Below are 13,777 nucleotides of genomic sequence, written 5' to 3'. Positions count from 1 at the left end.
GTTTCACAAATGTTTCATGCATTATTAAATGTGATCCAAAACATGCATAATGTTCTTAATACTGTACCATAATGTAGGCGGCATTGATGTAGTCTGTTCCTTTTACTCCTGGGAGGGGAGCTAGTGCCACCCGAGCCCGTTCCGCTGAGGGGAAAAATATCAGAGATAAACAACTCACTATACCCATCGCAGCAAACCAGACCTTCTATTGTATCATTCATTGAGTCTACCATTCTTCATCACCATTCGTATGTTTATTTTGAACTAATCTTCCAGAAGAAGTCCATTATATACTCAGCAATTAAAAAATGGCCAACTCCCTTGGATATTTCTGTTCATTTCCCATGGAAATAATTTGATAGCAATGGTTATTAGGATTTTCAGTGTTGTTATTGCTAACAAAAATCAAAACTCAAGATTCAAAAGAAAAAGAAAACTACATTAAAATGGTTGGTAATTTGAAAAATAATAATACAAAGTTAATAACAAAAGCTAATAAAATTACATAAGTTCTAAAACCTTAAACTAAAACAAAAAACAAACAAAAGGTAGATGGAAATATAAAAAACTAAATCAATTAAATGTAAACACACACAAACATGTATATATATCATATGAAAAGTAGATCTAAAAATACTGTAAAGCACACAATTAGATACAGAAAAAAGATGTAAACTTTTTTTATACTATTAAAAAACGTTTTTAGCATTTTAACTATTATTGTAAAAAAAATAAAAAATGGTGCTACCACACTGTGCTACATTTTATACTAAGAATACAGCAAAATTCATATTGGCAACAAAGCGAGTGTTGATTTTGATGTTTGGGTTTCGAAGGTTTAGCGACTCACTTGGCAAGACTGAGGAGGTGCGGTTCTTCTCTTTGTTGCAGTCTTTCTGGGCACTGAAACACTCAGTGAGGTGAGAATTGCATTGCGTCAACAACTGGAGGAACAATTACAAGAGCGTCCACATAGAGGAGCAAGTTAGTTGTCTAACTGAGAAAATTAACATCTCAATACAATTGCATAGAGCCACAACACAGTCATCAAGTCCAGACCTTAAACTGTTTGTCCATGCGTGTTTGTCCCGTGGGGCTCGGGGTGAGAAGGCTGTTGACATAACTATGGAGTTGCCAGACAGGCACCTCGGTGTCTTTACTAAGAACAGCTTCCATTAATGCATCATGGATAAAGATAAACTGCTCCTGTAGGTCACACATACACAGTCATTAAAACAAACCATGTTGCATTAGGCATGTGATATCTCACTATATTATATTTGTAAATAACAAAATATGAATATGTTAAGAATGTAATACTGCAATTCTACTCCTACTATTTTCAGTATGCAGTGTGTAGAAGTGCAAACAGCATGTAAATGTCCTTTATGCTTATCATACCCAAATAACCTTCTTCTACATTAGCCAAAAACCACAGTATACAATCAAAAAAAAGAAAAAACACTGCATACTGTTTCCGGCAATGCAATGCACTTGAACTGACCTTACATTTGACTGGATTACCAAAAGTAAAAACACAAAATGCAGTTTATTAGTATTTTGAATGAACAGTGATTTTTATATCTTCAATGCAAAATAACTATTAACTGGATGCTATATATGAACTAGTGTTATTTTTAGTATAATTAGAATGATAAATAAATTAGATTTAAATTCTGAATGAATAGTATTATTACTAATTTTAGCATTATTGGCACTATTATAGTTTATTAATATTTTAAATTAGCTTTTATTTTTATATTTCCAGAGTTCATCTTTTTTATAAATATCACTAGATGTAATCTATTTTTATTTAGGTTACGTTTTTTTTAATTTTCAGTTTTTGATTTGTGTTTCATCTTCAATGGCCCAAAGCAGCATTTCTAGTTTCCAGTAAATGTTTTTCATCTAATATTTATATATAATTTCAGCGTTATTTTTTTTTTCATTAAAACAATTTATATTGAATAGTTTTAGTTTAAAAATAATCCTTATTTGCAACACTCAAAATAATGAGGTCATGTGACAAAATGTAGTTTTTAATTGCGTTCCAGGCAGGTTTTTGAGCCCGTAAATCACGACTTCAAATTACGACTCACGACTTTGTAGCGTTCCAGGCAAGTCACGCCAAACTGCCTGAGCGCAAGGAATTGTAGCTAAATTATTAAATATATTGGAACATTATATTGTCCTAAAGTCTATTTCTTACCGTGTACCACTTGCATAAACACAGCATCCATAGGTAATATTATCCGTAGGTGCTGTCATTGTTGTTTTGCGAGTTATGTGACGTCAGATCTCGAAACTAGGAGTACATCGATCTAGTATGAGTTAAAGGGTGGGAAGTCACGGGTTTGACTACCGTTCTGGAACACTTTCACGGGTAGAAAGTTGGAAAAATACGGGTTACAGGTTGCCTGGAACACGGCAAAAGTTCCACATACAAATTGAACAAATAGTCTGGAGTATACAGTATATATAGCACAGGATGTTGTGTGTAGTAAGCAGAATCTTCAAAAAACAGCAAAAGTGAGTGATTTGAGTGTGCATTTTGAGTATATGGACATATAGTGTAATAAATCAAACAGGTAATAACCTCAGTCTGGACTAAGTAGTTGCGCTGAGCTCTGATGTGCTTGAGGTATCCCAGGACGTTGACAGTGCCTTTGTCTTTTATCTGCTGCAGCATGTTGTCTATGACTATGTATGTGCCTGTTCTGCCGACTCCAGCACTGTGGGACACAGAGAAAGAGATGGTTTGATAAAAACAACATCTCATTTTGCTACAAAGCAGAGTCTAACACTTCCAACCATCCTGCTGAAATGATGTAAGAATGGGAAACCTTGCACAGTTGGAAAGAACAACACGTTTCACACGCTAGTGGTTGGAGTTGAATTCCATAGCAGACATTACCTGCAGTGAACTAGAACAGGGCCTGTGCCTGGCGTACGAGCCGCTGAAGAGCGAGAGATGAATTTGAGGACTGGAAGTGTGTACTCAGGTACGCCCATGTCTGGCCACTGTGTGTAATGGTACTGGACAACCAGCCGTTCATTATGCCTTCCCTTCTGACCCTGGGAGAGTCAAACCAAAGGTTAAATTGCAGCACCTAAAACTCTCTGAAAATGCTCTGTAAACACTGTTGCAAAGGCTCAAACTAACCTTTTTCAGTTTGGTGTTGCGCATGATGAAATGGCGGAGTGTGTAGTAAGCATAAACTTTAGTACTCTTCAGAGTCACCATTATGTTCCCATAAACCTCGCTGTTCTCTGATGGCCAATACTGATCACATTTCCTCTGTAAAAACAACAAAAGCATAATCTGGGTTGCTTTTTAAAACATTAGCATCTACATTAACAGGAGAGTTGGACCAAATATGAAAAGGACATCCCAAGATGTATATGCATTAGTTTCTTCATCAGAACTAGTTAGGAGAAATTTAGCATTGCATCGTTTTCTCACCATTGGATCCTCTGCAGTGAATGGGTGCTGTCAGAATGAGAGTTCAAACAGGTGATGAAAACATCACAGTAATCAAAAGTAATCCACATGACTCCAGTACATCAGTTAGCATATTGTGAAATGAAAATTGGTTGTTTGCAAGAAACAAAAAAATCCGTCATTAAGACGTTTTAACTTTAAAATGTCGTTCTGGCCAAAATACGAGTCTATGATCCATAATAACACTTACTCCAGTGAAAAAGTCAATCCGCTGTTGTGCACTCGTATCAAAATCCACCAACATAATTGTTTGGTACTGTTTTTGAACTGTTTTCACTTTGGAACAATGCTTAATCTGTGCAAATATCTCTACTGAATCAAACTATTGTTTACTAGTGAAAGCATCATGCATATTTTAGCGGAAAGTAATGGTTTGAAGTTAAAAACATCTTGATGGATTCTTTACAAATAACTTTTCACTTCACGAGATGTAACAGATTTTTGATACTTGAATTATTATGATGTTTTTATCAGCTGTTTGGACTCTAATTCTGACGGCACCCATTCACTGCATCTATTGGTGAGCAAGTGATGTAATGCTACATTTCTTTAACCCATCTACATCTTGGTTGGCTTGAGTGTGAGTACATTTTCAGCAATTTAGATTTTTGGGCTAACCGTTCCATCAAATTATCTGCCGTGACTCTCAAATAATTTTTATGCTAATGCATATTAAATAAACAATGTGGAATCATAACTGTTTTAAAAAAAATTAAACGGATATTCATCACTTACCCTGCCTTTCTCAACCAAGTTGGTGATCATGACAATCACAGTGGTGTTCTGTTCCCAAATTATTCTCCAAAAATCTTCAAATGTGGACTTGAGAGGGCCCTGAGCGGCTATATAAGCCCTGGGTCTTTTATAGCCCTGAGAGGGAGAATATTTAATTATGAAACAAACATTAAAGCAACAAGCATGCACTTGGTAATAAAATACCTACGTCTACATAGTTGGCATTGATGTAATCACTGTGCTTGGAGTCTTTCCCAGACAGTTGCTGCAACTTCACTCTGCTGTGATCATCTGGGAATTAAAAAGCAATAAATGATGTATCATTGAAATCAGAATTTGAGCTATTAAATGGATATTGATATCTTTTTTCTTCATCTTCTATGCACTGCTAGCACTTCATCACAGATGCATTCACAGTATGATTAAGAAGGTAAATGTTCATGTTTGCCACATAATAACTCACAGGCAACAATGTTGATGTATCTGTTTTTGTGCTTGTTGTCTGGGTGATTTGAATGTTCTGCTGTAATCTTCATTTCAGATGTGCAGTGTTGAACCTCCTGCAGGGAAGGTATGATTTCATATTATTAGTTGCAGTTATTACAATTCACAGACTACACTATGTCCAAAATAGCATACTACTATGCTACTCATCCTATTTCTGCAATATATAGAGCATGTATATGTGCACAATATGCATGATTTCTGTGACTATGGAATACACGGATGTAAACAGCACACCAATTCACCGTTTTCACCATCTATTTCCCATGCAACAAACTGTAAACATTATCAGCAATTCAAAAAAGAACATGATTCAATGTTTAATTCCACTGTCTAAAGGTTTTACACAATCTTGAACTAAAAATAAAAAACTCCCTCTAATATGATAACTAGGTTTTATCTGAGGTTGTGACAACTGTAACTTTTTTTTCTTGTTTAATTCTGAATGCAGTCCTATTATAGTGGTTTAAAATATTTTTTGACTATATTATTGGTAAATTATTTAAGACTCAATTACAAAATAATCAGTTAATTATTCCAGTAATTAACCACACTTTGATTAGAATTTACATAAATTGCCCAATTTGTCCAAATCATTTAATTATTGTCACATCAATGCAATTTTAAATAAATGTCATACAGCAGCATAATAATTAGCTCCCCAGTGAGCCGTAATGAAGCAGATATTAATCTGTCATGCAGATTTTGTCTTTCTATATCAGTAAAACAAAGCACCTCTGTAATGAATTGATACCTACTGCATCTCAGATACTGGTACTTGTCAGTTTTTAAGTAAATCTTCTTTAAGAGATGTAGGTCTTGCTTTTGGATGTGTCCATATTGGATTCTGATCTTGTAAATGTTTGCTGTGGGCATGAAGCAGACTCAAGCTTCCCTGCATTCCTGCATAGATTCCTCCAGCGAGAGAAGTGATTTTAATGAGGCGCTCCTCTTTAATTAGTCCTCTTCCCATAGCCATCTGTGCCTCTGTGCTACTGGAGCACCGGTACATGTACAGAGCACATACACACATTCTCACACGCTCCAACTACAAAGACCATACTCACGTCGAACTGCTGAGAAAAGCCATGTTGTTTGTTGGAGGACAGCTCCATGATGTGTTTGATGAAATGCCTGACTGGCACAGCCTCCAGGTCATCTGAAACACAAACCATACCTTCATACTACACAACTGCCAATTTAAAGCCAGACATTTTGATGTAAATTGATGATAAATGCATTAAAAACACCCAGAATATTATTAGTATTTTTTACACATATTTAGGGACATGGGCTTATAATAAAAAAAAAAAAAAAGAAAGAAATAGGGCTTTCTGTAATAAAAAAATACAAATAGGAATAAATTATATTATTACAGTGCCCTCCACTAATATTTGCAGCCTTGGCAAATATGAGCAAAGGTGGCTGTAAAAATAAATCTGCATTGTTTATCTTTTTGATATTTCATTCAAAGAATTCACAAAATTCTAAACTTTAATTTAAGTAAAACAATGGAAATTGGGGGGAAACTCACATTATGAAATGATAGCAACAAATGCATGTTGGCCACAATTATTGGCACCCCTAGAAATTTTTACGAGTAAAATATCTCTGAACTATATTCCCATTTATATTTAAAAAAAAATGCAGCCCAAAAGGGTGAGCATGAAATTGTCCAGCCATGACTTCCTTTTCCACAGGACTATAAAAATGATATATAATTCCCATAATCATCCATTACAAGGATTAAGAACAAGAACAAGATTGTTGAGCTTCAGATAATAGAAAGTGGCTGTAAGAAAATAGCCAAAGAATTGAAAATCCCCATTTCCACAATCAGGGAAATAATTAAGAAGTTCCAATCAACTAAAGATGTTAAAAATCTCCCTGGAAGAGGATGTGTGTCCATATTGTCCCAATACATGGTGAGGAGGAGAGAGTGAGTGCCCGAAGACTCTTTAAGGATCACATCTGGAGAATCACAGAGATTAGTTAAGGCTTTAGGTCAGAAAGCCAAAAAAAAACAAAAAAAAACAAATCAAACAGCCCCCACATCACCACATGCTGTTCCAGAGGGTTTCAAGAAAAATCATCCTCGCTCATCCAAAAACAAAATCCAGCATATTCAGTTACCATACACGACAAATGGGACTAGCTTCTATGGCTTCTAAATATCAAAGTCAACACAAAAATGTGTCACTGAGCACAAAATGAAGCTTCTGCCATGGTCGTCTCAGTTCCCTGACCTGAACCCTATAGAAAGTGAGTGGGGTAAACTAAAGAGAAGAAGCTGGGAATCTGAAGGATCTGGAGTGATTCTGAATGAAGGAAAGGTCTCTGATCTCTTGTCAGCTGTTCTACAAATTCATCAGGCATTACAGGAGAAAACTCTGCTGTTATCTTGGAAAAAAGGATGATGCAATACCTTTCCATTATTTGACTTCAATTTTCAAATTTTTTTTCTCCAAAAAAACAGCTTTATTATAAAATTCTAAAATAAAATTATAATATATATTTTATAATATATATATATTTGGGGACAGAGTTTATAATTAAAAATAAAAACTTTTTATTATATTATGTTAAATTAAATTATACCCCAATACAAATACATTGTTGTAGTATGTACAGATATATTTTTTATTTTGTAATAGGATTACCATTTATTTTGACAAATGGAAAGTCAACAGAACAGCATTTACTTGTAACAATGTAGATCAATTTAATGCATCTTTGTTGAATAAAATTATTCATTTACTTAAAAAATAAAAACATCTAACCCCAAACTTGTATATTTTCATTAAACAGACCAAAAAAATTATTTACATAATATTTAATATTATATCAAATCATCAGATTAATGCAATTAGCATACATCTTTAGTGACTGCATATGATAATGTATGCTGCTTTTTTCCATCATTTAGTTAAGCTACTCATTAATTCCAAGACTTTTTAAATGTAATGAATATTTGTCATTTCAAAATATCCACTGTCACTTTTAAGCTACAATCCATGTGGAAAATAAAAGCTTAAAAAAAAAAAAACCCTTCCTTGTTCCAAAGACTTTGAACCAAAATCCATCCGCCCTAATTTTGCGGCCTGAGTTCTGAGTGATGATATTTGGCCACATCTGTGTCATATAAAGCTCATCAGTGATCTATCAAAGTAAGGGACCGGACTAATGGTCTATTGTCACGTAGAATGGCCTTATAAAGGTATGGTTCATTACAGCCTTGGGAAGCAAACAGCTGGGACCATATTTAAAAAAGACCAGAATCCCCTGGAGAATTTACTGCTTTTCCATTGTGCAGGATGATCAAACACACATCAATCACACCCCCACTCTGTATTCAGTGTCTATGCAATTAACAGAAAAGATTCTTTCTCATTAAATCACTGAGACATGCACAGACAGACGACTTCTTCGATTTAACAGGGCTTGTTGATGACTTCTCTATTACAGCAGAGACATTAAACCATCACCTCAAATGGAGTTCTCATAAACAGTAATGGCTAGTTTTACTTCTTTTGGCTTACAGTTATATAGACCTGTCAATCAAGAGCTTCACTGCGTCAAATGAGGAGACAGAAGGAGGGGAAAGAAACTGATATAGAGAGCAAAAGAAAAGAGTGGCAATAATGACAGCAGTTCATGCAATTTGACAAAATCATACACTACCCCAAAGTGAGCAATCAGACTTTCCATTCGCCCCCCCAACAAACAGTACCACACAGAACATAAAATATGCATCCACTCAAAAACTGACAAAACCGCGAGATATGAATGCTTCTCATTTAAAGAGTCCAGCCAAAATGAAATTCTGTCGCTATTTACACATCCTCATGCAGTTAAAAATCAATATGATTTTAATTTTGCAATGAAACACAAAAGAGATATTCTTCCCTACACAAACCTATCATCCGAGCTTGAAAGTCCTTATCCACAAGAGCATTGTGAACATACAGCAAAACACCAAAAATGTACTCCGTACTAAAGTTTGGGCTCTGTCATTTTTTTAATGTTTTTTGAAAACATTAAACTAAGGCTGCACTAAGAGAAATACTGTGAAATGTTCTTACAAAAATGACTGTTTTCTATTTGAATATACTTTAAAATGTAATTTATTCCCCTGATGGTTCTCAGCAGCCATTACTCCAGTCTTAAGTGCCACATGACCCTTCAGAAATCATTCTGTTATGCTGATTTGGTGCTCAAGAAACAGTTTTTCATACTGAAAGCATGCACATTTTTTTTTTTTTTTTAGGATTCTTTGATGAATATAAAAAACCCCTGCATTTATATGAACCTCAAAATGCTAAATCAGTATTTTGTAACAAACATTCTTTACTATTACTTTTGTTCAAATTAGTGTGTCCTTGCTGAATAAAGTTATTTTTAACAAAACCCCAACCCCAAACTTCTGAACGCTAGGAAGGGTTTGGGTTTTAATATAATTTCATCAATTATTTTAATAATATGAATGTATATAAACGACTTTCAGTAATAACTACTTGTCATCTGATCAGTTATATTTCTAAAGCATCATTTCATTCTGCTGCTATGCTTTCTAGTATCTTATTGATCCGTTTCAGATTCAGAATACAGCCATGTCAAAACCTATTGAGCTGCTTTGTTCTCTAAATAGACAGCTGTAGTATCCCACTGTAGGATCACCTTTGCTGATGAAATCACAACTAAAGAACTCCAATGAAATAAATATACATAAAATAAAAGCTCTTGCAGCACATTGTATTTTGATGCATGCTTGTTTAGCGACTCACCCGCTGTAGACAGGACGGGGAGGCTGTCATTGTGGATCACTCTGGGGGAGTTCCTGTCCTCAATATACAAATGTGCAGTCTGGAAGAATCTCCTAAGAACAGAAATGGTCTGGGTTAGTGGAATGCAGGTAATTCAGATGGTAATCAAGCCTCCTGCTTGCTGAGAATTGTTAAGTGATCACTTAACATCAATATCTAATTTACAATCCACTTTACATGTCATGCACACTCTTGTTTGCGCTGTTTTGACCTGTGTTTCAGTTCAAGAAACAGCCTAGAATTTTAGCCTCAACTATGATATCAGTCCATAACTACAAAAGAATGAGTATACCAAGAATACTGCCTAAATATATTGTACGCATGTATGACATAATATATAATATAAACTGAAATACATAATAAAACCTGATCACATGATTTGTACAAAAAATGGTTTTACTTTATTTACATGATTATTATAATAATTTTTTAAGTATTTAGTCACAAAATAGCAATAATAATTGTAAAAAATAATAATACAATATTTGAAAACAAAATAATTTGCAATATCTCTGCACTTTGACTTTTGGTGGTTTTAAAAACAATTATAATTCAAATTCATTTGTCTACTAATGAGTTATTATTTTATTCAATTTAGCTTATTAAAGTACTTATTTTCACGCAATAACTTAATTTTATTAACATGTATTAGCTTAAATTCAATATTTGAAAAAAGAAAACATGCAATATCCTTATACACAGCAGCAAACAAACTTCTGTTCATTGTACAAGTGTGTATGCTATCGGCTGATGCTGAAAATCCCAAAATGGCTAAATATCGGATGAATGAATCAGCTCGGCAGACATATATCAGCATATACCATTATTAATATAGATCGTGCATTACAGGATAAATCCATGTAACTAATTATTTATATTACATAACACCCTGTCTTTAATATTTGGAAAAATTTAAACACCGTCAAATTAAGATTATAACAGCATGACAGTAATTCCATTCAAGATCCTTATAATAAAGTTAGGCAAACTCATAACGCAAAATAAAGTCTATCACTAGCACATTTTCAGAATTAAAACGCATTAGCTAATACAGACAACCACAAACATCTAGTTCTTACTGTAGGTTATAAAATATACATGAACAGCAAAATGATGATACCAAATATCCAGCCAAACTTTGCACACGCAACTCCTGCTGCTTTGGGATCAATCTTTAAAAAAATCTATTTCTTTTTCAGTGCACAAAAACAGACCCTCCCAATCCCTCATCGAAGACTTACTTTTATGTAAACCCCTTGAAGCATCTGTATAAGCATGCCCTTACCTGTACTTTATGCAGAGCAATGAGCAGATGCTACTCATCCTTGGGAGGTGAGATAAAAAGAAAGGAATGATGGTCTGAATGTTCACTGAGCTCTGATGAAAGAGGAGGGGTCTGGGGGATTGAGGAGAGAGGACGTGGGGGGACAGGAACCCTACACTAATGACCTTTTTATGATGGGGGATCTTTTGTGTGTTTGTTTAGAGACATTAGACTAATGGTGTAGATTAGAAGGGTCCTTCAGTGAAGTTTTGGACCCTGCGGTCTAATCCTTGAGAATCCACATCAGGCGAATGGTAAAAAAGATAAATATAACCCCTTATCATACCCCATCTGCGTTTCTGCATCAACTCTGAAATTGCTTTAACTCATAGGCGATCTCATGCGAACGTGTAGAAATGTACTGTGGAGATGAGTGGAGCATCTCTGGTCTTTAATGGGCATCTGTGAGTCTGAGCAGAATGAAAGCCTCTGAGCCATCCAGATGGAACCCTGCCTACGTAAACTTCTCATTAGCCTATCGCCTTGGCAACATCAGAATGTCATTTTAAGCAAATAATTGCATACTTTCTGGTAAACACTCGCATGAACTCCAGCTATGAGAAAACGAGAATAGAATTTCTTTTGAATGGCTTTTGTTCGCTCGAGTGCTTTGTTCTTGACGTTCTTGAAATTTGACAATGGTGATGTCTTGCAAAAACGTATGCCTTCACGTTCTCGGGGGAGCAGTTGCATCTCGTCACTTGTCTTCCTTCCACTCGCTTAACAGATTGATTACCGTGCAAACTGTCTTTCATTCACTTTAACTGTCACTGATCAACCTCTTATAAAGCCATCAAGTGATCAAATCAAACTGCTATTATCTTTTCCTTTCAAGTTCCATGAATTGTCTGCTGATGTAATTGTATTGCAATTGGAAACTTGTAGGCAAAAACTGTCAAAATTAGTGCTGCTTTACAAGGCTATGAAAAGCTGGTCTTGGTATTGTCATCTAAAACTAAAACCTCTAAAAATTGTCTTAGCTAACTGAAATATATAAATCTTAATAAAATGAAAAAAAAAAAAAAAAGTTATCAGATAAAAAGATATCAGATGAAAAAAAAAATCAGTTAGTTTTCAAGTCAACATTTTCAAGTGTTTTAAGCTGAAATACTACAATTACTACCATAAAAGATTTAAATGAATCTCAAATAAAATCTGAATATTAGATGAAAATTTTGAACTTAAACTTGAATGAAAATTATAACAGTTCCCTTGGGAACTACCAGGGGAAAAAAGCTTAATTGAAGTGCTAAGATTACTAAATCTAAAACTATTAAAAACTGTTCTCAGTGATTGAAATAAAGCTGAAATAACATAAATGAAAAATATATATTACATGAAAAAAAAGTTACCTTGGCAACTACCGATATAGGTTTAAGTTAAAGTACAAAAATTACTACAATGAAAAATAAATAAATAAAATGACATTAAAAAGAAAACTGAAAATATATAAATAAACAACAAATAAAAAAATATATATAAATATATACAAAAATAAAAGCTAATTCAAAATATTAACACATATTATAATAATCAATAAATATAAATAAAAAAAACCTGAAAACAAAAAATAAATCATTTAATATAATGTAATCGAACAGTGTTTTTAGTGAAATGTTGCATTACTGTTATGTGTTCACATTTTAAATGATACACTCAGAGAGTCAGCTTCACAGATTGGAGCACAGCTGGGTCCCTCCACACAAGACTCATGGTCCCTAGGGGGCCCGCAACCTCTTAGCTCACATACAAACACAAGACTGAACAGGAGGATGGTGGTATTTGGCAGGAAGCTCCATAGGAGGATTTTAATTCGGTTATCACGGGGCCGAGAGCGGTCCGGGAGAGGGCGGGCAGATGGGGCTGGGACTCTCCAGGGAGCTGAGCCAGGTTTATAAAGGCCAGTAGATGGAGCCGAAAGAGGTAGATGAGGTGTGGATTCAGGGGTCAGAGTGACCTTACCCTGTTTACAAACCTGCCACAACCATGACCAGACAGATCTACTTCACAAAACATGTTGTCATGAATATTAATTAGGTGATGCATTCGTCCACAAAAAAAAAAACAATCTCCAAAAATGAGGTGGATGAATGTGGAAGCTGTTACAAGATGAGGAAAGCAGATGAAGAGAACGGTTTTTAGATGCTATCTTCTCTATTAAGATCACGAGAAAGGCCTAAGATGATCTAAGATCAATGTGCTGGTCAATAACCAATTCCTCTCTGCCTTACAAACTGTGGTTTTTCAACATTGTCTTACCTCCAGTAGATCAGGACAGCCAGCAGCATGATCAGACAGAGCAGCGTGAGGGCAGAGACCACCATCAGGGGGATGATCCACTCCATCCGGCTGGATGATGACATCGGGCCTCGGGTGACAGTGGAGATGCTGTTCCTCTCTGCGTGGTGGTCAAAGGAGACCACAGCAAGGTAAATACAAAAGGCAGAGTTTTAAACCATTTTATATTGGATGGACAGTCTATTTTGGAATAAATGCTTGCAATTGCATTCATGCATGTTCAGTAATTTATTCAAAAATTCATACATTTACAATAATCCATATTTATATTTATATTTATATTTATATTTATATATATATTTATATATTTTTATATTATTTAATTTTGTTTTATTACATATTTTATATTTAATTACATTTTAATATATATGTTAATACATATTTATTTTGTCATAATATTTACATCCACTACCATTCAAAAGTTTTGGGCTGGCAATTTTGTATTAGATTTTTTTTTTTTGCAAGATGTCTCACCAAGACTGCATATTTGATCAAAAATACAAGAAAAGAACATAATATTATGACATATTATTACAATTTAAAATAACTGTTTTCTATTTTAATATATTTTACAGCGAATTCATTCATGTG

The 13,777-nt window shown here is 34.5% G+C and overlaps 1 protein-coding gene across 1 annotated transcript in view; it reads right to left on the bottom strand.

Annotated features, from left to right (window-relative positions):
* Positions 1–13,777, bottom strand: part of LOC113050322 (receptor-type tyrosine-protein phosphatase gamma-like) — a 74,210-nt gene that overhangs the window by 2,882 nt on the left and 57,551 nt on the right. The window contains exons 13-24 of the mRNA XM_026213176.1: positions 13,148–13,286; positions 9,526–9,617; positions 5,809–5,900; positions 4,701–4,797; positions 4,446–4,528; positions 4,238–4,372; positions 3,164–3,298; positions 2,915–3,075; positions 2,597–2,732; positions 1,060–1,206; positions 851–944; positions 68–144 (exon numbers count right to left, since the gene is read on the bottom strand). Of these exons, the coding sequence (XP_026068961.1) occupies positions 68–144; positions 851–944; positions 1,060–1,206; positions 2,597–2,732; positions 2,915–3,075; positions 3,164–3,298; positions 4,238–4,372; positions 4,446–4,528; positions 4,701–4,797; positions 5,809–5,900; positions 9,526–9,617; positions 13,148–13,286 (1,388 nt within the window). The remainder of the gene's footprint in view (positions 1–67; positions 145–850; positions 945–1,059; positions 1,207–2,596; positions 2,733–2,914; positions 3,076–3,163; positions 3,299–4,237; positions 4,373–4,445; positions 4,529–4,700; positions 4,798–5,808; positions 5,901–9,525; positions 9,618–13,147; positions 13,287–13,777) is intronic.

The sequence above is a fragment of the Carassius auratus genome, chromosome 31, assembly GCF_003368295.1.
Source record: "Carassius auratus strain Wakin chromosome 31, ASM336829v1, whole genome shotgun sequence".
Lineage (NCBI taxonomy): Eukaryota > Metazoa > Chordata > Actinopteri > Cypriniformes > Cyprinidae > Carassius > Carassius auratus.
This window is presented reverse-complemented; position numbering and strand designations above follow the sequence as displayed.